The sequence below is a fragment of the Lagopus muta genome, chromosome 14, assembly GCF_023343835.1.
Source record: "Lagopus muta isolate bLagMut1 chromosome 14, bLagMut1 primary, whole genome shotgun sequence".
Classification (NCBI taxonomy): Eukaryota; Metazoa; Chordata; class Aves; order Galliformes; family Phasianidae; genus Lagopus; species Lagopus muta.
The window spans coordinates 15471633-15498820 of NC_064446.1; the positions used below are offsets into that span (position 1 = coordinate 15471633).

At 53.4% G+C, this 27188-nt stretch overlaps 1 protein-coding gene across 5 annotated transcripts in view; it reads right to left on the reverse strand.

Annotated features, from left to right (window-relative positions):
• The window catches only part of JADE2 (jade family PHD finger 2), a 56277-nt gene extending 38542 nt beyond the window's left edge, over window positions 1–17735 (reverse strand). Inside the window, exons 1-4 of one of the 5 annotated variants that reach the window (XM_048960992.1) lie at window positions 17371–17735; window positions 11898–11955; window positions 10099–10184; window positions 1749–1906 (exon numbers count right to left, since the gene is read on the reverse strand). In XM_048960992.1, coding sequence (XP_048816949.1) covers window positions 1749–1906; window positions 10099–10184; window positions 11898–11955 — 302 coding nt within the window. In that variant the 5' untranslated portion in view covers window positions 17371–17735. Of the gene's footprint in view, window positions 1–1748; window positions 1907–10098; window positions 10185–11897; window positions 11956–12458; window positions 12718–12800; window positions 13627–17078; window positions 17209–17370 lie in introns of those variants that run through there. The other 4 variants (XM_048960993.1, XM_048960994.1, XM_048960991.1 and 1 more) reach the window with 4 other exon arrangements.
• Window positions 17736–27188: the final 9453 nt, after the last annotated feature.

The following is a 27188-nucleotide window of genomic DNA, read 5'->3' on the forward strand; positions in this document are numbered from 1 at the left end:
AGAGGGACAGAGTACCCCACATCATGTGTGCTGCCCTGCCAGAAAAGGGATGGATGCATCAGAAAAGGCACCTGCACAGCCATGAGCTCATCTTGCTGCGGTGGGAAATATGCAGCTGTCCTCTGGGCAGAGACCCACACAGAGACAGAGCAACACGAGCAGAAGGCCTCTGTGATTTGGTTCTGGTCTGCAAAGAAACCCTACAGGAAGCAGGACAGAGCTGCCAGCGCTCAGGAGCCCTGGAAACAAGGGGAGGGGAGCAGACAGAGGTGTGATCTGCCCACAGAGCTCACAGCCAGCTACCCAGGAGCAGACACAGCACTGCCAGGCAGATGCTGCTGGGGTCAGCTGCAGAAGGGCACCTCCAGCAGGGCACTGCCAAGCTATCACTTCTCAGCTGGAAATAGCCCCAGCATGATCCTCAGCTGGGGAGCAGAGCACTCACGAGCACAGGCTGCGGTTAGCTATCAAAGACAACTTTAAAAAGATATTCCACTTGCTGCTTTTTTTTGTTGTTGTTTTTCCTTTTTTTTTTTTTTTTCTCCTCCTCTTTTCTTAAGGATTAAATCAACTCAACAGCCCCCTTTACAACTTCCCTTTTGATGTGTTCAGACTCATTAAAGTTTCATTTCTTTCTCTGTTTTCCCTTGGGGAGAGCTGGGGGGTTGGGGGGTTATGCACAAAAGTTTGCATCAGACCCGGGGCCGGCAGCTGCAAGAGCAGCTGTGGACGAATGGAGCTTCCATGGGACCAGTGCTGCCCCAAACCCCTCACGGTGAGCAGCACACAACCCCAGCCCACCCCACAGCAGCACAGTGCCTGTGCCATGGCTCCCCATGCTCCCCCCATGGCATCCTCAGCCGTGGCTGTTATGGGGCAGTGGCTCGCCCACATTTCTTTTGTGCCTCAGCAGCTGTTTTAGTGCCTCCTTTAAACTTCCCCATTTTAAAATAGCTAACAAGATCCCGATCTAGGCCAATGCAAGGTCCCGCAAATGCCTGACTAATGCTGGGCTCCCCAGCCCTCTAATCTCTGCATCCCCATCACATTCCCAACACAGAAGAGCAGCTCACAGAAGTTTTTAATTTAGGGGCCAGCTCCTGCACCCCCACATCATGACATACAGCTCCATCATAGCCATAGAATGGGGCTGGATTGGAAGGGACCTCACAGCCTCCCCAGTCCCACCCTGCACTTGCTGGCCAGACTGCCCAGGGATGAGGCATCCAGAGCTCTGCACAGTAATGCCAGTGACTGTCCACCACTGGGTAAAGAATGTCCTCCTAATATCCAATCTAAATCTCCTCTCTTTTAATTTAAAGCCATCCTCACTTGTCCTATTGCTAACTGTCCATGCAAGAAGTCACCCCCTTTCTGTCCACAAGCAACCCTCAAGTTCTGAAGGCTGCAGTGAGGTCTCCCTTCTCTAGGCCAAACAGCCTCAGCTCTTCTCCATAGGAGAGATGCTCCACATCTCTGAGCACTGCATCACAGAACCATTATGGGTGGGAAAGACCTCTAAGATCCCCAGGTCCAACACAACTCACCCCATCACACCCATGACCACATCCCCAGGTGCCACATCTCCATGTTTCTGGAACACCCCCACCAGTTCCAATGCCAGACCACTCTTCTTGAGAAGAAATCATTCCTAATATCCAACCTAATATTATCTTCACAGCTTTCCTCTGGTTTCCCAGCTCAGAACCCCCAGCCACCAGCACGCAAGGCGCAGGGATGCTGCTTACCTGACCACTGGCTGAGGGATGGCCTCGGCACTGGCTGGGACCTGCACACCCTTCTCCCACTCCTGGCGCCAGGGGTCTGCCAGCACGTAGTACTCCTCAGGGCTGAGCTGGAAAGAGTCAGGGATCTTCATGGCCGTTATCAGGTCCGTGCGGAAAACCTGCAAAGGGAAAACACCAACAGTGGGTGGAGGGCAGGAAATGGGGCATGGCCATGGGCAACAGTGTGACAGATGTGCCACGTTGGCCTGACGCCGTGATGGGCTGCATTTTTCCGGGTGCTCACAGCAACGGGCTTTCTACCACTTTAACTGGGGCAAGAGATGCTCCTCTTACTCTTGACATGAAAGGAGATGAGCAGCTTTTGCACACCCACAGGCATGCAAGCACAGCCCACCTCACTGGGTGACCCTGCCCCAGTTTTGGCACTGCACACCTGCAGGTAACTCCAGATGTTACTGGAATCAACAGAAGGCATTTGGAGAGATTTATATGGCAACAGCTGACAGCAACTCCATCTCCAGAACTGCTGCAGTGGAGAGCATCAGCATCAGAACATCCCCACAGCAGCTCTGCTGCTCCGGCCACAGTTGGAGCCGTGGCTACAGAAAACCAGCCTGGGGTTGGGTGAGGAGTTTGGAGCTGGTATGTGAAGATGGGCTCCCCGCCGCCTGATGGGTCGGTGGAAACACAAAGGCATCGCTGAGCTGTAACGCCGTTTCACTTGCTCATTGTCTCCCTCATACCCGAGGGCAAAGCTGAGTTTAACAGTCTTGGAAAAAAATTCTTTGCTTAGTGAACAGGAAAATCTCTGGCTAAATGGTGATATAGATGCCTGTGTCCATGCCCACAGCCAAACGCAGAGGTTTCTCCTGACCCACTAAACCCGCTTGAAGACACAGAGCCCTCCGTGTGACAACCCCCACTCCTGGGCAGGGAATGGGCTCTCTCCCATCTCTCATTTGGCCCTGCAGAGCCTTCCCCCAGTGCAATACGATGAGAAAAGCATTCCAAAATAACCCACTGCGGTAAATAAGGCTTTCCTTCCAGGGGACTGCCTGACAGCAACGGCGCGAGCAATCCTGTCTACTGCAGGGTAAAAATAAATTGTAAATGAAAATGGATGGTTTCTCCTTTCTACCATCTGCTATTAGCTGCAATGATGTCAATGATGCCAGCAGCCAGACTGGGACACCACCGAGCTCCAAGCACTGCTCCTTCTGCAGAACTGGGACAGACCAGGTGTTTCCTTCAGTGCTGCTTTGCCCGTTTCCAGTGTCAGCCTCAGATCGAGGGCTGCTTTGTGAGAGCCACAGTAGAGGCCACAGGATGGTTTTACATTTTCAATTCAATGATAACACTCTTTGGAGTGTTTTGGAAACTAAATCAGCTAAGATGCAGGAAACTAGACATTAACTAAGACCACTGAGACTGGGATTTAGGTCAGTTTGTTTAATCCCCAGAGCCTCAGCTGATAACCCAATTAGAGTTAAACACAATAAACAACCTTTTCTATGTTGGGACCTCCTGGAACTGTGCAGGTACCTCCATCCCATTGATGCTCAGAACCCTACAAAGCAAATCTGAGCAGCCCAAGCACAGCCCCAGCACATCCCTCAATGAACACAACCAACAGCCTCCATACTGCAGTCACACAGGGGCTCCATGTCAGAAAGATCAAATTCCTCTAAGCCTCTCACTGCAACAAATTCCTTGCTACAAGCACCACAGAAACGCTTTGCTGTGCTGTCAGTGCATTTAAAAAAAAAAAAAGATTAAGATCAACACTAATTAAGCACGAGGAGTCTGCAAGAAGTCATAATCCTCGCAGAGCTGCGTGTTGGTGTACCAGGCAGCAAGAAGAAAACAAGGTCAGCCTGCTGCAGCTCCCTGCTACACGGCAGCACGCGGCCACGCTCCGGCCAGGACACTGCGCGCACACCTCACCACTGCACAGCCCTCCCTGCAGCTCCTGCCCCCCGCACAGCACAGGCTCTTCCCCAAATCCACCCCTTCTGACTCTTCAGCTCGCATCCCCGAAGAAGCAGAGTTTTAATTTTGAGCCAAATAAGCACGATTGTATCTATTTCCCCAAAGATGATAAGGCGCATCGCGGGCTGGATGTGCAATCTTACCACTTCATTTATTTAGTCCTTCTTGGAAAACAGATAAGCTCGCACTTCCAAAAGCAGTGAGCACGCCAGCACTTTATCACAGCGATGCCTCTGTCTCTTCATGAAGAACTGGAAACGCTCAAATTATTAACTATCAAAGCAGAACACTTTAGAAATGATAGAATGCCAGAGAAATTGTAAAGGAAAGCAGATCAGTTGTCTGGAAATCTCCCAACAGCTAATACGCACAAATTGTAATCTAAATGTCTTTTTGTTTTGAATTGTCTGGGATTAGAGTTGGGAAAAGACTCAATTATTCTACTCAAACTATTCTGAATTATTTATGAAAACTAAATAAAGGACAAATTGGGCACTGATGAACTGAGGACCTGGCGGTGAAGAGAAAGTTGTGTACCAGAAAACAAGCAATTTTCCCTCAATAGCACTGTTTACTGTTTCTTCCCTCCCGTAGGAACCCACAATTTGTCTCAGCAGCCCGGCTGCCACCTGCCCTGTGCCACAGCCATGCTGCAGGGACCCGTGGGTGCTCACCTCAGTGGCACCTGGAGCCAATGGCAGCACCAAGAGGGACCGAGCAGCCAACTGTCATACACCGTATGGAACCAGCAGTCAAAAATTACAGATGTGAATTACTTCCCTTTGCTTTCATGGTACTGTGTGATTCCAATGGCCAGCAGAGCTCTTACATCCAGAAACACCCAGTCAACGTGACCGTTGGGTTACAGGCTCCTGTAGCTCTTGTTAGCTAAGTCAAGTCCTGCCATACATGTCCCATGGATCTTTGGGAGCACCAGGTACCTCTGGATGATGCTCCGCTGAACAATGTGGAGAAGCCACACCTGCACCTGCCTCCTTCCACACGCTGCCAAGAGCCACCCGAGCAGCACAACAGCTTCTCCAGGAAAGAATCCCATCATGGAGACCTCCATCTGTCCTCTGCCATGTTCCTCAGCTTCACCACTGGGTTCCAGCTGACCTACAGGGCATCAACCCACACCGCTGGCACACAGGGCAGTGGTGACTTCCCAAAGGGTGACAGGGCCATCATGTCACTTGCTGCCCACTGGCCCCTTATCGCCCGCTGCTGCCACTTCCTCATCCCTTCAACGCACAATGCTGGGCTGGCAGCCCATCCCAGAGGACCAGAAACATGAGAAATCAATGCAATTCAAGAGCCATCACATTACCCAAGGATATATCCATCTTTGTTATTATTTCTGTAGTTCACTGTTGTGAAGCAAAAGCCATATTGATCTCTCTCAACTAAAACCAAAGACTACATGAATGAGAAACAACATAACTTCTGATTCTGACATCCTAATTTCTCACTTTGCCTGGCTCCAAGAAGGGTATTCTTGGGTGACTGCGCCAGCAACCCAAATGTCCCCTCCTGTGACCTGGGGCTGTAGCCAGGGCTCAGCCCAATGTGGGTCTGCACTGCACAAAAAGCATCCTCCTCCAGCTCTGCATTTCATCTCTGCCCATCAGCCCTGCCTCTGTACCTTTCCACAGCCTCTCTGAGATCCCCATATCAATGCCAAGGTCTTTACACTCGCCTACAAACCTCCTGAATTCAGCAATGAGCCGAGCTCACCACTGCTCAGCTCCACATAACACAAGGACTGTGCTTTTAGAGGCAGCACACAGCGGGGCCAAAGCTGCCACTTACCCCACCAGCCCCACACGCTGACCCGAGAACATCAGATTCACATCCTTTACTAACTGCTTTCCACTTATATGAGATCAGCTGCTGGGCGAGAGCCAAGAAGCTGAATCTGTTTTGGTCTTTAAATCTAAACTAAAGAAACACTCGTCTAGCGCTGCTTTTAATTAGCTATGAGAAGTGCAGCGAGCCCGGGGACCACGCCGGGTTCTGCGCAGTGGTGGCAATCCTTGTACAGGTTCTTGTTTGTGCACACTGGTGTTTGCACTCCCAAAAGGTTCTGCAAAAATGAACCTCTCTCAAGTGCTCCACGCTGCAGAGCGCAGCCCCCTCCGACACCCAGCGTGTGCAGCAGCATCCCTATAAGCTCCAGAGCAGCACTGAGAGCATTAGGCACCATTTCTTCTGTGGTTGTGCAGCAATGGTTCTCAGCATAAAGCAGTTCTGGAAGCTCAGACGAAAGGGTTACTTCGGGTTCTGGTTCGACACCACTCCTCCATCACCACCCATTCCACGAGGTCTCACCCATCCCACAGGTCTCTCCTCCCTTCAGCGATGCGATGAGCCCTTCATTCTTTCAAGCAGAAAATTGTTTGCTGTAGCTCATGAGTCACAAGGATTTTGAGAGAAAGAGAAAACAATGAGAACAATGGGAGCCCTGGGAATATCTTTTGGTTGGACAAACTGTCTTCGTATCAGCTGGAGCTGGCACCTCTGCGGGTCCAGCCCTTGGCTGCCCACCCGGCTCCCTCCCCATCTCATTTCCCAGGCATTCTGTCACACTCTTCTGGTCCGTTCCAAAAGGAGCAGAGCAGCAATGTGCAGTAGCAGGGCTCAGAAACGTGGCAGTGCCTGATGCGTGTCTGTAAGCCGTGATATTATCTGCCTGTGGGGAGAAAAATACTTACTCTCGTGTTCATTTGGGATCCAGGCCGCTATCTCTTAATCTATTCTTGTTTCCTCTTGAAATGCTGAATGTTAAAGACCCAACGAACAAGAGAATTTAAAATAGGAACTAGAAGCATTTTCATCCTGCCCTTCTCAGCATTCAAAAGACAATGGCATTAATCTGTTAGAACCACGCTGGCTTGGGAAAAGCGACAAAGGCACCGCAGTCCAACCTTTCAGCAGTGGCATATTTTCTCTTAATTCAGCACAGTAGAAGTATATCCAGCCCTGCCTGGCCATATGGCCTCTTACAAATGTCTTTCTTAAAGCACAGAGAGCCCAGGGTCTAAATTCACAGCGCCCTGTAGCAGCACGTACCTACTGCAATGGGAAAAGATTTCAACACAGAGAGAAGCGGTGCAACAATAATTGCTTCCTAGAAGGTAAATGATATAAAAATGAGGGCGTTTAAAAAGGGTTAAGTGCTTGTAAAGAGATGGAAAAAGACATCTTTCCCAACACGGAAGTCATATCTAAAGGAGAAAAGCAGAAAATAATGTAAACTGCATAAATCCACAGCTTCCCCCTCATCCTGAAGACAGCATGCAGCTGCAGTCCTGAGATCCCCAACAGGATGGGTCTGAGTGAGAGGGGCAGTGCTGACACTGGGCGAGATGAGCAGCAGCTGCACGGGGAGAGCTGACAGCAGAGCTGTGGCAGGCAGCAGGGCGACCCAGGGCAGCAGGTACCTCTGCCCCCATAAAGCATTCCAGCAGTGCAGCTCGTGGCAGCGCTCTGGATCCCGAATAGTTCAGAAGCTAATGACTAACATCCTGGCTAACGCAGTGACTCAGATGTAGCATCCAAGAGAGTCCCCAAGCCGCTGATGGCTGGGAGCTGCAGGATGTAACCAGCGAGCATCATTACACACTTGCCTTGTTCTTATATCCTCTGCTTAGACACTGACAACTGTTCCCTGTCAGAAACAGGATAGAGGGCTGACGACTGCCATCAAACCCAGTGAGGCTTATGCTTGCATCCCTGCAGCCCTATGGCTGGGGCAGGGTTGCACGAGAAGCAAAAATCCATACTTCAGGCACATCTCATCCCTGCTCCAGAGTCAGCATCAAGAACCAGGAGGAACTGAGAGCACATCCTCTACCCTGCTGCCACCAGCAGCATCCCTGCACCCCACAGAACTGCTTGGGGCAGCAGCACTTGGGACTGCAGGAACCCTGCTCTCTCCAGCCCATGTCCAGGGATGAATGAGCCCTAATGAGATAAATGCAATCAGGAGATTAACGCAATCAGGCACTGCTGATGCAAGGAACTGCCTCACTCCATCCTCAGCCCCGAGGCTTCCCTGCCAGCAGCCTGGTGGGCACAGGGACGGCTGCCACCTTTGTGAGCTTTCACAGAGCCCAAAGTCTGGGACACATCGGGAGAGAGCCCAGGCAGAGCCCTGTGACATGCACAGATAAATATAATCACCCTCCCTGGCAATGGCCACCATCGCGGATGTTTACAAACAGCTCAGTACTTTTCCATGTAAAGAAGCTTGTTTTTCCAGATGCCTCGTATTGGGTGGTTTTTAATGTGCGTAGTTAATCCCTTCTCACAGAGTCTTTCATAATAAACATCACCCCCTGACCCAGCTAATAACTATGTAACACTAATGCTTCTGATTTTTTTTTTTATCTCCTGTGAACGCTGCCAGGGGAATGCAGATGGCAGCTCCTTCTCTAGCCCTCTTGCAGGGAAACAGGGACACAACTTTGGGAGGGACAGCAGAAGTCAGGGGCGATCCTCAGGCTGTCCCCCAACACCACTGTCCCTGCATCCCAAGCTGTGCCTGAGCTGCCTGTGCTGGGGAGCTGGCAGTGCACAGAGTGCTGCTTGGATCCTTGCAAAGCCAGCAGCCATGTGCAAATCTGAGTCTAGGCTGGTGTTTGAAACAACTGCATCACCCCAGAATGACTGAGGCAGGCTGTATGGCAGCATGTGATGTCCAATAGCTTCACTGTGCTTTCCTTGTTAACTTCTCCATCCTCAGTATGATGACCAAGGCACCTGGCTATTTCATGTTAAGCAGGATTGACAGCGGCGTGTTGAGGGTTTTGCTTTTCTCCACATTTGCCATTCCGGCACAGGATGCCCACCTGACTCTATGCCCAAAAATCTCCCTGCACAAGGCCCTGCAGCATGTCCAATGGACAGAAATGGGCCACTGCTGCAGCTCAGCACCAGCACAGCATGCCCAGGGTGCCAAGGCCACAGCAGGACACGAGGCAGCTGGGGATGGTTTGGAAGATGCTATTGTAGCGGAAATCCACAAACCAACACTCAATGAGGAGACCTCCACACCCCTGCTGTGTGCCCTGGGCCGTGCCAACGATGCCCAGCCAAGCCCTTGGCTTCCACCCGGAGCTGAACCCAGCTGGCATTGCACCCAGCAACTGCAGGGAAGATGCAAGATGGGGAATTCCAGCTGAGATCCAGACAACTCACATCTGCTCAGGTTCCCACTGAACTTTTATAGTTGGTTCGTCAGCTTGAGCGTCCTGGCCTATCTCCAGTGTGCGGCACTGCGTGTCGCCTTCCCCAGGTCCCTGCAGTTCCAATGCTAATGTGCTGCTGTGGATCACTCTGCCTCAACAGTTACATGAACCCAGAACAGTCCTCCAGCATTGCACTGCCAAGCTCTGCTCCAGTTTGCTTGCTCCAGGGCTGCATGCTCTGAACCTGGTCCTCACAGGCCCTAATGTCCCGCTGGGTGCCGCAGACACAGCCCAGTAACATCCCCAGGGTGCACACCTGGCTCACCCCCATCCTTAGTGCCATCTCATGGAGGGGTGATGGTGTCTCAGCAGGGGGAGATACCCCAGATATTGTCTCTGTACCCGGGCCTCAGCTCACAGAACCCCCCATCACTCATTCTGAGAGACACACTGATAACCACAAAGCAACATTCCCAGCTGTCAGCAGGCACTGACACCTGTACCTGGGCTCTTTGTTTGCTGTAGAGTTCCCAAGTACCTCAGCAGTCACAGCAGCTCCTTAGCCCTTAAGGCACAAGCAACCTGGGCTTTTTAAACCCCTGTCCACTGCCAACACATTAGATACATCAGTGTAAATCTGTCACAGCGATAAAAACTAAGCACAGCTGTAACTCAGGCAGTGACCACAGGAAAACCTCAAAATCTCAGCTCAAAGCAAAGGGGGGATGTTACAAAGGTCTGTGCTCACCGGGCCACAGCCCAGGAGCAGCACAGCGCAGCAGCTAGAGGCAGGATTTACAGCCTGCATTCAGGGAGGCTGCAGCCCTGCCAGCTCCACCTTCAGCTAAACTTAGCTCTGTTTGGACACTGGTCTGGATGGAAATGTGTGAGCAATGTCACTCTGGCTTTGCTCACACCGCTCTGGGAATGAAGATGACTGCCACTAAGCAGAGCAGTTGCTACAATAACAGCTTGTGCTCAGTATAGTTTCTATGTCTATTGGAAACGGAGTTGAGCCATGCAAGGGCAGCAAGGCACAGCCAAAGGGCACCAGGTGGGCACCAAGCCCGGGATATCAGCCTAGGGCCACCTCCAAACCCCATCTGCATGAACAGGGACCCTCTGAGAACCAGGAGATCAGGTCCTGGGCAGCACTTCACACTGTATACCTCAGAGGGCTTCTTCTCCTTCTGCCGGGACCAGCTGGATTTGGTGCTGGGGATTTTGGAGCATCTGGACGTGGATGTGGTGTGACCTGCAAGAAGGCAGAAGAGATGTTACCCGACAAAGAGACCAAGTTCTGTCTGCGTCACTGTCTGTGTCACTGCTGCCCCTACAGCCCCAAGCCAACCCTGGACAATGCTAGGAGGTGATAAACCCCAGTGTGGCATTACAGCTGTGCACATCTCAGGGTGCTTCACCAGAACAGATCAGCATCACTTTCCTGATGCCACAGACGATGAAACAGAGCCCCTTGAACTTAAGAAAACTGTTCTCAAGAGAAGACATCAGAACTGCCCAAAGCCATAAGAACAAATGGCTTCCATCAGGGAGTAAGCCAGGGATCTCCTGGAATCACCACTCAGGGAGGAGACTGAACTGTTCCAGCACGGATGCTCCAAGTGAAGGCCCTGAACCACTCAAGGACTTCAGACTCTGGCAGAAAAGATAGTGACCACGAGTATAAAACTTCCTCGCCAGCAGCAGGATCAGTAACTTCCATACTGTGTGCAGCTCAGCAGCCCCCTCTGCACACGACAGCACACATCAGTAGTAGGAGAGTATTTGCTGTGGGATTTGGGATTGCTTTACTCCAGGATTATTATGAATGGACTCTCATTGTCCTGACTCGTGCAGCACTACCACTGCTGCTACCACCTCCATGAGGCAATGGCTGCTGAAGCCTGAAATGCAATGGGAGCTCTGTTATTATTTCCAGCTCACCTGTGTTACTACTACTGCCAGCATCAAGAAAAAAAGCTGTTTTCATTTGGTGACAGTAAATGATAAACTAATTGATGGTGGCATCTTTTGTACAACTGGATCCCTCCAGATGCATAACAGTATTTTGGGAGCACACCAAATTGGCTGTCAATAGGTCTACTGACCATTGCTTTTACCACTGAAGGGCTAAACCACACCGTGCCTATAAGCCAATGCCAAACCAGTGCCACGTGGCACTGCAATTACACAGGCTTAGATCACCACTACCACCACGCCTCCTGAGCAAAGGCACAGCAAAGAGGTCATCCTTCTGTTTACAGTTATCCTGCAGGAGAGCATTTGTCAACAGCTTCACTATCACCTGCAGCACAAGTATCAAAGTCCAACAGAGATAAGGGCACGATGTTTTATGCCATGCTAAAGATGCCTCAACCCCCAACGTGGTTCAGCAGTGCTGCTGCAGCGGGCAAAGCCCTGCAATAAGTAGGAGAGGAAAGCACTCTATTTATAGCCAAAATTCAGCACATTTGCACATGTTTATTGTTGAGCACATGCTTCTGCGCTCTGCTGAATGAGGATGAAGTGAGGTATGTGCTTGACAGCAAGCGTGGGCTTGCAAGCTTTGCTGGCTTGAGCCCTGTCCCTTTTCCCACATCCCTCCTCAGCTCACAGGAAGGGAACTGGAAGGCTTGGGCTTCACCTTGACCCCAGCAGAAGCCTCCCAGCACAGCTCAGCTGAGGCCTGACGGGGCTCATGGCACAGCTCCCTGCATGAGTGGGGGACTTCCAGCAGAACAAGGAGCCTACAGCCCAACATCTCCATTGCTATCAGCTTCTGCTGTACATCAGTGCTGCACTTCTGACAAACCCAACCCCACGTGCAATTCACTGTGAAGCAAATCTCCAGCAAATGGAGCAAACACAGCTTCCTCAGCTCTTTACAAAGTAATTATTCCAACGCTTTCCCTCCTGGAGGTGAACCACTTCAGTTGTCTCGCCCAAAGTCTCAAATCAAAGGTCTTACTGTCAGTGGTGTCTGAGTTATCACTGCTGATCGAGTACTTCCGTCGTTTTTCTTCCATCTGCAACAAAAAAGAACAGTACATTACACCCCATGCCCAGACCCCCTCTCCGCACCCCTGCCTGCCCTGGGTGCCACCCCCCAACAGGGCACCCAGAGCTCCAAAAAGGACATGCAAAATCCCCACTAGGTTTTTATTTATCAGCACGTGGCTGCACTTCTTCTCCAGCTCTCCCTGCTCTCAGGCAGTACAGCGAACACACAGTGACTGCTCAGAGCAGTGCTCTGCAGCACACACAGCCCCAGGGCACCGTGCAGCTCCACACTGAGTGATGCCCCACGAGGCTGCAGGGCCCGGAGGCTGTGCCCAGAACTGCCGGGCTGTGCTTGTGGGAAGTGCACAGCTACAGGAATGGAAACTCTGTGCATTCTTCATATTTCTGTAGGGGAAGTCCATGCAGCACTGAATTCAAGAGGACCCCTGTGCAATGAGCCTGGGGTTTTACCCTCTGAGTCATCTTCCCACTCGGGCTGCACTGACTTCTTTTAAGAGCTGTGATGTACCTGCAGCCTGAAGCATGCTTCCCGCAGCCCGGACCTCCTCCAGCACTGCTGGGCAGCTCCCATCTGCTGCCACTGCACCTCCTGGATGAGATGGGCACAGGGCAGCGCTGCAGGGGGCTCAGAACAAGGCAGGCATGCCTGAGAGCAGCACTCCCTCTACCTGGGAGCTGAGCAGGCAGAGCTGAAGGGGAAGCACCTGTGTGAGCACCTGTGTTAGCAGGTGCTTGAAAAAAAGGGGGGGGGGGGGGGAAGGAGGACAAAAAGAAAATGAAAACATAGGTTTTCACTTGTGAAGAGCTTGGCTTCTCAGGGTTCAGCAGGTGGTGATCAGTGTGGCCTCACCTCCAGGGCTCTGATGGAGCTCTATGCATGGACCACCCTGCTGAGAGCCACAGGTTGCAGGCACCAATCCCATGGAATCCTCCCTGGTGCCTTCTGTAAGAACACTGTAAGAACGTGAGGCACAGAGACTCTGTGTTCCAGGGGAAGGACACAACTGCCCTGTGTGGTTCAGCAGCAGCACACCACACACACCAGAGGAGTTCCACTTGGGCACAGTTCCCCACTGCTCCCATGAGGCCCTCACAGCACCTGTACCCAACGATCTGTACACTGTGCTTCACCACACCAATAGAAGGGATAATACCACAAAGCACCACCACTACTGGGGCTGTTGCAAGGCATTGCCCTGTCAAAATGCCATTAAAAACGTTCCTTGAGAATATGGCAATGCTGATGCATTCCTCCAGTGATTCCCAGGTTAGCAGCTGTTACTAAACCAGCTGAGTTCCAAGCAACCGTTAGGTTTCGCTTGGGGAAAGAGGATATTGAAGGCAGATTTATTCGTAGCTTGCTTTCTTTCAGTGGAAACGCTACCTGAGTGCTTGGCTCCACTGGCTGGCTCTTGGAGCACAGCGATGGAGCTGTGCTTACTGATCCATGGAGCTGCCCAACACTGACAGCCCATTAACCAACACCAACAGGTAAAAGAACCGCCTGAGCTGGAGCACAGGAATGCTACTGAGGCCCAAAGACATTTCCAGTTCTCCCATCTTTGGCTTTATAGCAAGGCAGCACCATCGGCATCACTGCCCTGCCCTGCATCTTCAGAGCCCAGCACAGGGGTCAGGGCTGGGGCTGCTTGTGGCCATGGGGTATTTGTGGGATGAGTTTGTACTCACATGCAGAAGCGGCTCAACACCAAAGGTTAAATTGCGGCTCTATTTCAACAAATCATTTTTGCCCCCATAGGACAGGAACCAAGAGAGCATCCTCTGAACGAAACCCCTGACTGAGCCAAGTATGGGCATCTCTGAACACAGCAGCACCAAAAGGCAGCTCCAGCCCGGGCAGGGGACAGCACAGCAGCACCAACCGCCTGCAGGAAGGGAAACAAGGGACGAAACCCAAAGCTCGGGCAGACCTTTCAGAAAGTAACTTCCAGGACGCAGTTTCCTGAAGTGCTCATCTTCCAGAGCCCACCAAACAGTAGTAAACTGCGGTATTTAACAGAGGAATTTACTGTAGAAAAAGGGTAATTGGGCAATTTCCCCACCTGGAGCTCAGGGCTATAAGGTCTGATGGTGGCTGGGCACCCTGCTGGCATCCCTCCACCCCTGCTGCTCGCATCCCAGCCCTCGCACCCCGGAGCTCTCTCTGCCCGTTCCTCCCCCCACCAGCCTCCAACTCTGTGTTACAGAGCCATTCAAAGTCTCCACAAAACGCAGTGCATTGCTCCAAAATTAATCCTCCGTTTACATTAGGAGCTAATTTCACCTTTAACTGACCCGTTCTCCACATGGCATCATTATTAAAGTCATAAACAAATACCAAAAAAATTTGTAATACTTTGAAAAGGTCGCTCTTAGGTCAAACTTGGCCCAAACTCTGGCTTTTACAGAGCCAGAAACCAGGAGAAAGGTTTCTATGTATGCTCGCTTAAAAGATTCAAATAGAAACAGATGTGGGTTTCTTTTATAAACAAATGAACATCCCCCTGAAGTGTCTGCAACTCGACTGGACTGCGCCAATGCCTGCAAACCCGAAAACCGGACTGATTGCGAACTAACACATGCTCAGCATCGCCTTTGTTCCAGCTGAAAAAGGCAAATAAATGCAAAACCGAGGAACGCGATGGCCAACCATCAGCCTAAACAAATTTAAATCGGCAGGACCTGGGGCGAAACAGCCGCGGGATGGGCAACAGAACGGGGGTGAGCGGCGGACGGGGATGCTGCCATACCCCGTGCCTCTGCATCGAGCATTCCCGCCGAGGGAAGTGCCGGTGTGAAGCATCCCCATCGCCGCTATGGGACGAGGGCGAGTTCTCGGGGATGCGGTTTTGCCCGGCCCACGGGAAGAAGTCGAAGAGCAGAGAAGCGGAGGCAGACTCAGAAGCACCTGCCCAAACCCTGAGCTCCTGTCCTGCCGTTCCCCAGGTCCCACCAGCAACCAGGAAAGGGCTCAGGCCGTCTCCTCGCCCTCTGCCAGCCCCTTCTCAGCCCCTTCGCTCAGGGGAACCGCGGAGGTTTCCCAGCTGCCTGCGAGCTCCGCGCCCTGTGCATCACACGTGCGTTCGGGGATTCCCGGTGGCACCGCGTGCGGCGGCCCTTTGGGTCACCGAGGGGACGGTTCCGAACTGGGATAAGAGAAATTCGCGCAGGTTTGTCGCTTCTACAGGGAACACAGCACAGAAATCCGCACAATCCGCAGGAAAAGCAGAGCTCGACCATCGGCTCGTGGCAGCGCTGGGGATGCGCCGCGCTCCCCGCACCGCGACCTCCGCTCGGTGACAGTTGAGCAACAACAGCGGCTGAGATATGCGCTGTGTTTGCGAGCTGCAATGAGACTGCAGAAAACCACTTCCCTGTTTGTTCCTCCGGCACAGAAATAGGAACACAAACAGAAAATAGTGCCCCCAGCGGCACGCGCACCCGCCCGGCTCCGGACCGCCGCGTCCCGGCGCATCCCGGTGCGCCCCGGCGTGTCCCGGCGCGGGGGCTGAGGGGGGGCACGGAGCCACGGGGCGGCCCCCGGCGCTCCCCCCGCGTTAACCGTTTCCCGGCTCTGTCTAGGAAAGCGGCACGTTGTTAGAAAGCTGCTCACGGAGGGGAGGGGGGGCGGTGGGAAGCTTCCAGCCCCGCTCCGCTGTCCTGGCGGCGCTGCCTTTTCTCATCACCGACCGCGGAGCTCCGGACGGCCCCACTTCCCCGACGACACGACGTACTTTCCGAGCGGGGATGCCCCCGCAGCGTGCCCACAGCCCAGCAGGACGTGTGGGCTCGCAGCCCCGCGCCCGGGGCGGGGGGAGCAGCGCTGCTCCGTCCCGAACCCTCCGGGGAGCGCAGCGCAGCCCCGGGCAGCCCGAAGCCGGCAGCGGCGGATGGAGGGGTGCGGGTTAAGGGCTGCCGGCGCAGCCCCGCGCCCAGGTGGAGCCGCCTCTCGCTCCAGCTGCGCCGCTGTCTCGGTTCCTAGGGGCACCATTTAATCTCATTTAAATTTAAATGAAAACAAGCCCTCATTTACTTCCTGTGCTTTGCCATTTTTTTGCCCCAAATCTAGCAGGGGATTTTCTTTTTTTTTCTAACTTTATTACTCACATTTCTAACTTTCCTTTCCTGACTTGTTACCCTCTCATTACTCATTCTGCCTGCAGCGTGTCCCGACACAGCACCGGCAATCAGCCGGGCCATCCCGGGGCCATCCCCATCCCGCTTCTCCGCACCACACGGGGCTGAGCCACACCGGAGCCCCCCGCACCAAACCCCGCACTCAGTGCCCCGCGCCGGCCTTGTGCCCGCCTCTGTGCGGGGCCACCTGCCCGACTTTCCGAACTCGGTGCCCAAACCCCATCAGCAGCCACATGAATTTCATCTCCTCGCTTTGAAATCTCGCACGTCCCCTTCCCACTCTGTGCTCCAAGGCTTCATTTTTAGAGATCAGCCTCAATTTTCCTAAGGAAAACAAACGTAACCTTTGATGTAACCTTTCTGCGAGCTATTTTTGCTCCTATCTGAGCTTATTTTAACCTCGGTAGCCAATAAACGCTTAAAGGTCAAACCCCGTTCCTACGATCTCCTCTCACCCCCGGGGGAAAGCCGGAGCTCTCTGATTTTTCCCAAGCAAACCCCCTCCCTCCCGACCATCCCAGCGCCCCTAACTCCACACCGCTCGGTGCGGGGGGCAGAGGGGGGGACGAGCTGAGGGTTTTTCCTCCAGATGCCTTCAGCCCCTTCCTCGCTCCGCAAGCGCTCGGGGTTCACAGCTATGAGGGTTATTCCCACCCCACCCCCCCGATGGCGGCAGGTGGGGAAGGGGCCGGGCGGCCCCGGGGGCGGCGGAGCGCTGGGGCGGGCGGGGGAAGGGGGGGGGGGCAGGAGGCGGCCGCCACGCCTCCGATCCTCGCGCCGCCGGGCACAGCCCCTACGCCCCCCCCCCCCCCCGAGCTACCCCCCCACCCCCCCCGCCACCGGTAACGCGCAGAGCCCCCTGGAAACGCGGAGAGCGGTCCGTCCGCACAACCGTTGCCGCAGTCATTAATTTCGGGGGAATACAAGGGGAGGGGTTGCGGGGGGGGGGAGGAAAAAAAAAAAAAAAGGAAGAAAAAGCTGCGGGGCGAACCTGGAAAAGTTCGTGTTTACATCCCCGCCGCTTCTCGCCTCGCGCACTTTAAAACCGGGGAAGGGACCAACATGCGCAATCCGCCCCCTGGAAATGCCGCACATCCCCCAGCCGGGAGGAGAGAGAGACGAGTAAATAAATAAATAAATAGAGGAGATAGGAAAATAAATAATTAAAAAAAAAAAAAAAAAAAGCGAAGCGCTGCGAAATGCCCCCCCCCCCCCCATCAGCACCAACCTCTCCCCCCCCCCCCCCCATCCCTTCCCATCCGCCTCCCCCCGCGCAGCCTCACCTTTGCCGGAGCAGCGTCCGCGGAGAGTTGCGCCTGGCAGCGGGGGGCGGCGGGGAGGGGCGGGGCGGGTGGGATGGGGACGGGGACGGGATGGGGATGCGCAGAGCCCCTCACGCCGCTGTCATCGCCGCCGTCCCGGCCCTGCTCAGGGGCGGCCGCCCGGGAACTCCATGGCTGCTCCCAGCCGAGATGGCCGCTCGCAGCGCGGCCCGCCGAGCCCTGCCCGCCCGCCGCGGGTGCTCTCTGTTGCGTTTTTTTTCACCCCGCACTTCCTCAGGATCTCCTCGCCCCGCCGCTCGGGCTCCGGGAGGAGGGAGGCGGAGAAGCCACTTTCGGAGCGGGGCCGGATAATGGTGCTGCCGCTCCCCCCAACCCCCCACCCTCCCCTCCCTCCCGCCCCAAATCTTCCCCCTTAATTTCTTCACCCCCCCCCCCCCCCCTCCGGGGCTCCGCGCGGGGCCAGGTGTCTCCGCTCCCCGCTCAGCCCCCGCCGGGCCGCGGGGGCCCCATGGCTGCGGCCGGAGCCCCGCGCTGCCCGCACCGCCCCGCACCGCCCCGCGTCCCGTTCGCGGCCGCCCCGCACACACCCCCCGCTTCACTCTTTACCTCCTCTCCCCCCCCCTCACCCGCCCTCCCTCTTCCTTCCCCGCTCCACTCCCCCTCTCCCGGTTACGCACAGGCGTACACACGGGGCTGCTGCTGCAACCTTAAAAAAAAAAAAAAAAAAAAAAAAAAAAAAGGCTTATACTTAAAAAAAAAAAAAAAAAAACCCTTTTGGCGCCATATTAATGACGTACTTAAAATTTGCCATTTCTCCTGCGTCAAAAAGACGGTTCTTGCCCGGCGCGGAGCGGGCGGGGGCGGCAGCGCGGAGCTGTTTTCCTCCCCCCCCCCCCCCCCCCATCAACACAACGCAACACTTCGCAATGCGCGGCCGAGTTCCGCGGGTGCGGAGCGGTGCGGAGCGGGGCACGGCTGGGGCAGCGGAGCTGCGGCACGGCCCCCCCTGGGGGGAGCAGCGCTGCGTTGCGCGGTGCCCCCGGAGGTGCGGAGCGGTGAAGCCCGGGGGGGTTTAGGCTGCCCCATAGCGCGGGGGGTGGGGGGGGTTGTTTAGAGATGGAAACGGGGAGTCGGGATGGAACGGTCCTGCGCTGTGCGGGAGGGGTCCGGCAATGCTCTCCAGAAGGAGGTGAAAATTGGGCTCTCCATCCACGGGCACCTTTAGCGGGCAGCTGCACAACCCCGAGCCGCCCGCTGGGACCACCGCGCCGAGCATCACTGAGTGCCCGAATTTCCCAAACTTCCATGAATTGGGCTGCGGTTTTTTTTTCTCTCGGGAACCTGTGCTGGGCATTTCCTGATGGTTTAAAGTCCAGTGGCTCTTCTGAGGATGAAGAATGAGGAGGAGAAGAGCACTGCTTCGGTCATAGCTGGGATTGCTGCATTTAATTATCAGCTTTTAAGTATTGTAGCTCTGGAAATACAGCCCTGAATTGGACCGTGAGGCAGCCTTATATGAGCTTTTAGATAAAGGTGCCCAAACTGGTGGTGTTGGAGGTCTCTCAAAAAAGCAGCTCACAATGCATGGTATAAACATGCTTGATCCTGGCTGCTGGGATCTCCTAAAAGCTGCTCTGGGGGCACCTGCAGCCCCAGGCACCCCAGATTGGGATGAGGAGCAGAAGCTGGGTGGAAAGGAGAGAGCAAATGGCAAAAGGGGGGAGAATGAGGCCTGGGAGGAGGCTGGGGGTCAGTGAGCAGCAGATGGGCCTGGAGGTGCTGGGATGGCCATGGGGCATGGTGTGGGGATACTGGGGGAACGAGGGATATTTCCCAGTTCCCCATAGATGGAGCAGCACTCTGCTTATTTCTGGTTTGGAAATAAGATGTTGTCATCTTCTCTGGGGAGCCTGCTTGCTGGGATGCGGCCCCAGAGAAGAATGGGGACCATCAGGCACTGGTTAGGAAAAGCTTTTCCTAGCAGCAGGGAGAGTTGGGACCTCAGCAGGCTCCCAGCACCCCCAGCATCCCACTGCTGCTCTTGGGAAGTGTGAAATCACTGTGCCACACAGCCAGAAGGCTGGGAATGCCCAAATTAGAATGGAGGCATTCTGTACAGAGTTTTTTTGGTTGTTTTATTTACTTCTCATTAATCCTAATGCAGTTCTGAGTTACGTCGCACTCTTCCATACGATGCTGGACCTGCTCCGTAGGTAAATCAGGAAGGAAACCTACAGCCACTAGGTCCCATTTTATCTGCTGAGCCAAAAGCTGCCCCAGCGACAAGAGCTACGTGGACTGTCCCAAAAAACAGGACTCTCCTTGCCCTTGCCACAGGGGCAGTGCTCACAAAGTCATTGAAACAAACGTGGAAGTGCTGAGGGTTGTGTAGCTTGAAACTGAACTGCTGACACCCGCTGTGGTGCAGCTGGAAGCAGTGGGTGCTGTGCTTGCATGTCTGAAGTGCCAGAGCATGCTCAGCGCTCTGGGAATGCAGACACTGCTGCTCAGGAGTGCCCTGAATTAGTCAAAACTGACCTTAATCCATCCACGTGTTGTCCCAACCCATCTCCACAGTGGGTGCCTGGGGAGGATGCAGCGCTGATGCAGCGTAGTGGAAAGCACCATTGGAGAAGCAATGGGAAAATTAATAATTCTGTCTTCAGGGCTGCCTGCTGGCTTCCCCATGCACACCTCTAGCCCCACAGCCCCCTGCTGGCCATTTCTGCAGGGTTTTGGGGCAAAACCACTAAAGGATGTCCCAGTATGTGGAAATGCTGAGCTGCCAAGCGGTGCAGACTGGTTGAGAACCCTGGGTCTGGAGTGCCCCTAGACACAGCCTCAGTGCAAACCACAGAAGCACAGAATCATCAAGGTTGGAAAAGACCACTGAGATCACCTTGTCCAACTGCTGACCCCACGTCCACTAATCCACCTCCCTGTCCAATAGCGCCTTGTTTTGGCTCTAAAACTGCCCACTGAGATGCTGGAACTGCATTTTCTGCTGCTGTGAGCTCTGTCACATGCTGAGCTAAGGCCTAGGACTGCATGCAGAGCAATCGCAATGCAACCAAAGTGCTGAGCCCCTCAATGCCCATCCTGCACATGACCCAGTAGCACAGAAGGAAACCTGCAGTGAAAGAGTTCTCTGCTTCAACGAATGAGCATCCATGGAGCTGCACCAGCACCAAGAACTCTCACGCTTCTCATTTTTGAGCATTTGATCACCGACCAGATTTTGCTTACCATATATGTCCACTGATCCCAAATTTGTATACGAGTCTATATATGTAACACATACATAGAGTATACACAGAGCTTATGCCCTGTGGGTGGTTCTACTACAGGAGAGTCACAAGCATATGATATATATGATGCTCTGTTTCATAGCATGTATGGCATGCGTTACAGAGAGCTCTGACACGGTGTTGTCAGAGAAGAGATAAATCTAATAATAAAAGCAACAAAAAAAGCATTTGGGGAGAAATAATACTGCACAAATCCTCTAAAAGGACAGAATTGTCTACACAACAAAGGCTCAGCTGATGGATGCTAAAATAAGCAGTTATGCAACAAGTAAGAAATACGATCTCCGGGGAAGGAGCCAGCAACCTTTTCCTTTCATCTTCACTCACCGGTGCTTATTTTTGCATACCTAAGAGAAAAATACAGACAGCCTTTCGACAGTGAGCACCTATGTTGAATTATGAGCTGTTTAAGTGAAGGAACCCGCAGGGCTCAGTGCCGTACCTACAAGAGTCCCCCGAAGCACCACGATGCTTCCATCGCCTCGGGGCTGCTGCTGGGATGTGGAGAGAGCAGAGTGTGGCACAACCTGCAGGAAATGCATTGATTTCATGGGTGAGTGGGCTCACCATACAGCTGTGATTACAGAGCTGCTCAAACTTCTGAAGAATGAGTGTGTAATGGAATCATAAGATGGCTAGGCACAAAGAGACCCTACTGATCCCCAACGTGCTGCCCTGGGCTGGGTACCCAAAAAGCTCAGGCTGCCCAGCGTCACATCCATGGTCTTGAGCACCTCCAGAGATGGGGCATTTCATGTTAGAGTTCATGTCAGAACACTTGTGTTTGGTAAAACTTGTCAGGAGGATTTGAGAGCCCTGAAAACTCCTGTGCTGTCAGGAGAGGAGTGCCTTGCTGCCACCACGCTGGGTTTCTGCAGTATCTGCTATGGCAGCCAGGTCCAAGGGAGTGTGAGAAGTTCCCAGATACAATGGAAACTCAGTGTTATTTTGGAGACCTCTGCTAACAATCCATTTACCCCATCCATTTACAATCCATTTACATGTCAGCTAGTCAGAAAGTGCTGGGAAAGCCTGGCTCCTCACCTGCTGCATCCACCTGGCACACTGGAGGACCGGCTCTGGTGACAGAGAGCTCATGGAGACCCTCAGAAGCACATGGCTGCTCACTTACTGTCCTAGAAATCCTCTCCCAGTAGCCAGGAGAATGCAGAGTGACCCCTTGGCCACTTCAGCTCCTGCCGAGAAGCAGGGCAGCACGTGGCTGTTCCAGGGGGAGCACAGAGGTGCATGTATCTCACTGCATCCATACCCCAAGTGGGGCTCTCCAATACCCCAGCTGTAATTGGGATATCTAGTTTTGATTAAAACATGTTAATTTGGAGAACAGCAAGCAGATGCAGTAGAAGGAAAAAGAGCAAGCTCTGTTCTAAATTATAATAATTATCACTCCCATCTTCGAGAACGAACTGCTACAGAAAGATCAGGGGCGAGATGGCTGCTATGGTCATTACACAAACGAATCCTTTTGCTTTGTCAGTCATTCTGCGTAATTCTTTTCCTCTCTGAAGCTAAGGAAAAATGCTGTTCTTACAGGAGAAGAGAATTTGATTTGGCAGATCAGTGGATAGAGAGATTTGGTTTGCAGTCTCAATTACCTCCACTAGCTGGAAATTTGGCATCCAAATAAACTGTAAACAAACAAACAAACAAAAAGCCTCAGATGCAACATTACAAAGTCCATCTCTTGATGGATAGCTCAAAATTCGCTATGTTCTAGCAACAGCTGCTTTAATATCTTCCAGGGAAAGGGCAGGCTCCTTCTGCCCAGAGGGGTTGTCTTTAAGGAATGCCTCCGTAAGTGGTTTTGTGTAAGGATGCTCATGTTTTTGTGTGCTGAACTTCTTCTGCCCATAGCAGGATTCCCTTCCGGTTGGTTTCTCTGCTTTCTGTGGGTTCTGTTCTGTCTGGAAGGACATGAAGTATGGCACGCTCCTCCCACAGACCCCAGGCTGAGAGAAGCATGGCTTACAGAGTGCCCTTGAGAGCAGAGTGTATTTGGAGAGACAGCACAGCAACACAGAATGGTTGGGTTGGATGGGACCTCTGAAGATCTCCCAGGGTACCCAAAGCAGCTGCTCTATGCTGGAAGGCACCCAGGTGGGTTTGAGGCGTCTCCATGGAAGGAGATTCCCTGCCTGTATGGGCAGCTGTGGCAGGGCTCTGCCGCCCTCACAGCACAGCAGTTCTCCCTGCATCCCAGGCTGTTCCCCCTGTCACCTGGCCCTTCCTTCCCCTGCTCCACGCTGCTCAGCAGTGCCCAAAGCCCCCCCCCACGTTATCCCTCCTCCGGTCCCATCGTACTCTGAGTGCAACAGGCAGCCCCTACCTGCAGGTCTCACCGCCTCGCAGAACACACAGTTACCCCCCAGTTAAAAACAAACAACAGCAAACCAGAAAAGATGAAAGGTCTGATTCACGGCTCAATGCACCGCGTGAGCACGTGCTGAACAATACACACCGAGGCCACAATTAATCCACGCGTGCTGCGGATTCCCTCCAGACGCTCGGCTGGTAACCAAGTTAGCTGTTTCACTGTGTGCCTCTGCACTTGGAGGGTGTGAAAAAGACATTTCCATTTCATTGACTGAGTTCCCAAGGGGGGAGTTTATGAAAGTGCAAGTGCATAATTTACTGCCTGACAGGATAAAGATGGTATCTGGTTCTTAAAAAAATAGTGTACCCTGAAAAACAGAACCGTTCCAACTGACATTTGTTTTCCATAAGTACTGTATTTTAGCAGCATTTAATTTAGCTTGGAAGCGCCGTAAAAAATATATGCATTGTAAATTGCAGCTGCATAACGTGATATTTATCAGGTAATGTCACCGAAGAGTCTCCTGTTGCAATATAAATGCCAAGGCACTTATAGAAAATAAATGTTGAAGGAGAGAGCTTTCTTTTCAAAGTGGAAAACCATTATCTCATCCCAAGTTCATAAATAAGAAGGAGAGGGGCTGCTCATGGGGCTGGCTGCGAGCACGCGGTGCATGCATGGCTCAGCACTGTGCTGGGGCAGTACTGGGCAGGAAGGGAAGGGATGGGAAGCGAGATGGTTCTTGGGACTTACAACTTCATACAATATTCATTTTGAAGAAAACCGATCAGGTCTGCCTATAGGCAGGATGTGGTATGATGTGCTGGCATACCGTTCCTGCCAGCTGGCTCTTGAAGCCCAATGATCTCTGCAGGGCCTGGATCCAGGTGTGCACGTGCAGTGCTGTTTATGAGGACAGGGCACAAGGGGCTGTCAGAGAGGGCTGGTCAATAAGGTCTCAGATGCGGGATCTCCACCTCAGGCTCCTCTGAAGCATGAAGCTGCTGATCCTGTCTGCTTAGCTTGTGCCCACCCCAGAGCTGTCAGGCATTGCTCTTCCAAAGGAAGGAGTGAGATTCCTGCATGGCTCTCCTGGCTTCATAAACGCGTCCTTCCGAGGCTCTGCTCCTGTTCTAGCTATGGTCTGTGGTGCATCGTCTGCTCACTTCTTTCCCTTCTCTGTTTTCTCCCTCTGCTGCTCACTGCATTTTCTTTTGGACAATCTAACCCGCTGGTCCTCTGCAGCAGCCGCATTCACAGCAAATTGCTGTTTATTTCCTCCACTCACCTCCCTGCATTGAAAAGCACACTGCAGCCTGCCCCTGTCACATCACATCCCAGGCAGCACGTCAGAACCTCACACTGGATGTTGCCGAGCTGAGCTGAATTACTCGTTTTTCTCCTCAGAGTTCTCTCTGTCCGCTGCCGCTGTCAGAGCAGCGATGCACACCAAGTGCTGCTCAAGGGAGCTTTTGCCAAAAGCCTTTTAAATGACGAATGTGAGCCACATTGGGAACACACGGTTCTGCAGGTGCGGCGTCGAAAATAAACGACTTCTACCTACAAGGAGCGGCTGGGTGGCTGAACAAACAGGCAGGACTGCTTCCATGGCTGCACTCAGAATAGTAGAATCGTGGAATGGTGGAGTTGGAAGGGACCTGATAGCCCCCCCAGGCCCAACCCGTGGGCAGGGATATCCCCACCAGAACAGTGGGCTGTAGCCCCTCCACAGCCACAGAAAACACCAGGGATGGGCAGCAGTGCCAGCACCTCACTGCTGCTGGGGAAAAAATGTCTCCCAGTGCTGCTGGGGAGGATCTCACCCCGAGCACTGCTGTCCTGCAAGCATAGAGGACTTCAGACTGTAAAATAGCACAGCAAGGACAGGATGAAAACTCATTAAGTCAGCTGTCCTGTAGGATAGGATTTCAGCCCCTTTGCAGCCATTGATTTAAATTTACCTTTGCTCTTTGGAAATAAGTCTTTACCCAGCACTGCTGGGCTGCTGAGCCCTTTTCTGGTGAGCTCCAGGGATGACGGACAACCATCAAGGCAACAACTGCATGCCAGGACTTCAAACAATTGCATTTGCAGTGCATTCCCCCTAACAGTGGTTATAATCTTTGAATCGGTTGGAGCTGGCAATGGAAGTTTAACATTAATGACTTTCTTATTATGGATGGAAAAACCTTTCAGAGCTAATGAGCAGAAACAGGAGCACTTGGCTCCTACCTGGGAGGTGACTCCATGGTCACCACTGGTGCTGGGAGCAGGGCTAGAGTGATGGCCATGCTGGATGTAGCTGGGTACAGAAAGGGCTGCAAGGATCTCAGGAAGAAAGCAACCAGGAGCCCATCCTGCAGCCACCTGCCAGGTTGCAGTGCCTCTCCTGCAATAAACCTTCCTGGGAGCAATATCCAGACAGGGACAGCTGTCAAGGTGTGAAAGAGGGGGACAGCCAGGCGAAAACAGGACCCAGGAAGTTTCATGGTTCATTTTCAAGCAGATTCCCATGGCGTACGAAGAGGGTGATCAGGGGAACAGCGTGTGCCCTTGGGGTGTTGGCATCTGCTGGGCACACCAGGCGCACAGTGCCTCGCTGCCAAGCAAAAATAAACAAATGCAGTGAGCCACGAAACAGAGCAGCATATGATGAGGACAGGTACTTATGCAAATAGCTGTTAACACTCAGCCAGACAGAGCTGATAAGCTCCCGGGCCAGCTGGAGGCTCCCGCAGCCCGCTGAAGGGGGAGGAGGAAGAGGACAGCTTTAGGATGACAATAGGGAACCTAAAAACAGGAGTGAGGCACAGAGCTGGGAAGGCTGCACGGGGCTGCATCGCTTCCTCACTGACCCACTGCAGCCCCGCTTGGCCGTCAGCCCGCTCCCAAAAGCAGCCCTGTGCTGATGCACACCGGGGTAAGCAGTGCCATCCGTGGCAACGAGGAGGAAACCCTCTGCGTTGTGAGGATGCAGCACGAGGAGCACAGCGGGGTCCCCCCGAGGCTCGCACAGTCCCTGAAGCGCTGGCCAAGCACCACAGGCGCACAGCTGAGGCAAATCCTCCTGCAGTGCTGCTGGGGATCCCCCAGGAAGCAGCATCACTGCCCTGGCTGGGCTGGTGGTAATCAGACAGAAGGGGTTTAAAATAATCATGTCTAAGCAGCTGAAATCCACATTGGAATAGGTAATGGGGTCAGAAGACAAGCGGTGCAGCCAGAGGAGCTGTGGGGCACCAGACAGGGCACAGCATGAGCCACGAGCTCAGCACCCCGCTCCTCCAGCACTGGGCAACTGGAAACCTGTGTGGAAGACTCCACATGTCCTGCCTGGGGCCTTGCTCTTGGAAAGACCTAAAAGGAAGAAGGCAGGGTGGAAGACAACACGCATCAAGCCAGGGAACCTCCAGGGCTGGGTTGCTTCTTCTCTCCCTATCGCATCCAGCAGCAGCAGCCTGAGCTGGGCAGGATCCTGCTGCCCCAGAGCTCTGCTGCTCTCAGGGCTCAGTCCCAGCAGCTCTGGGATGCAGGAAACCCTCCTGCTCCTGCAGCATCACTGCACACAGGGCCCCAGACCCCAGCCCACAGGGCAGCCCCAAATCCACCTCAAGGAGAGGGGAAAGGAGCAGGAAGGAAAGGAGGGCCACTACTGCCAAGTGCAGGGAATGTTTGCTTTGCAGATTTGCAGCTCGGGTTAGTGACATAACACTGTGATGCTGAGAGGCTGGAGCTGGGCCTTCCTGTGGGATTCCCCTAGGAACAAAATATTACTGCAATGTAAAACCGAAAATTGAAACAGCCTGGTGATTCACCAGAGAAAATGCCTCTCCCTTTTCCCTATTCAGTGAGGCAGAGACGAATGTTGTGGGGGTTGAAAGAAAAACTGAAAAAGCCTTTAATTAATCCCCGGAGGCTAAACGATGCCAGATATGGACAGGATTCCTCCCCTGGAGCAGGGATGTGCTGCTCCGGCTGCAGCGTGGGGCTGGGGGGGGGCTGAGGCTGCTCCCGAGAGAAGCTGCTGCTCACAGGGACTTTTGGAAGTGCTACCTGCCACGGGGAGACCTTCCAAGTTCAAGGTCAGGTTTGTTTGTCTTCCATCCCGACAGACACCAAACGTTTCGTAATATTCAGGAAGTCCCTTTTATCAGCTTCCATTCAATTTGTAAGATTAA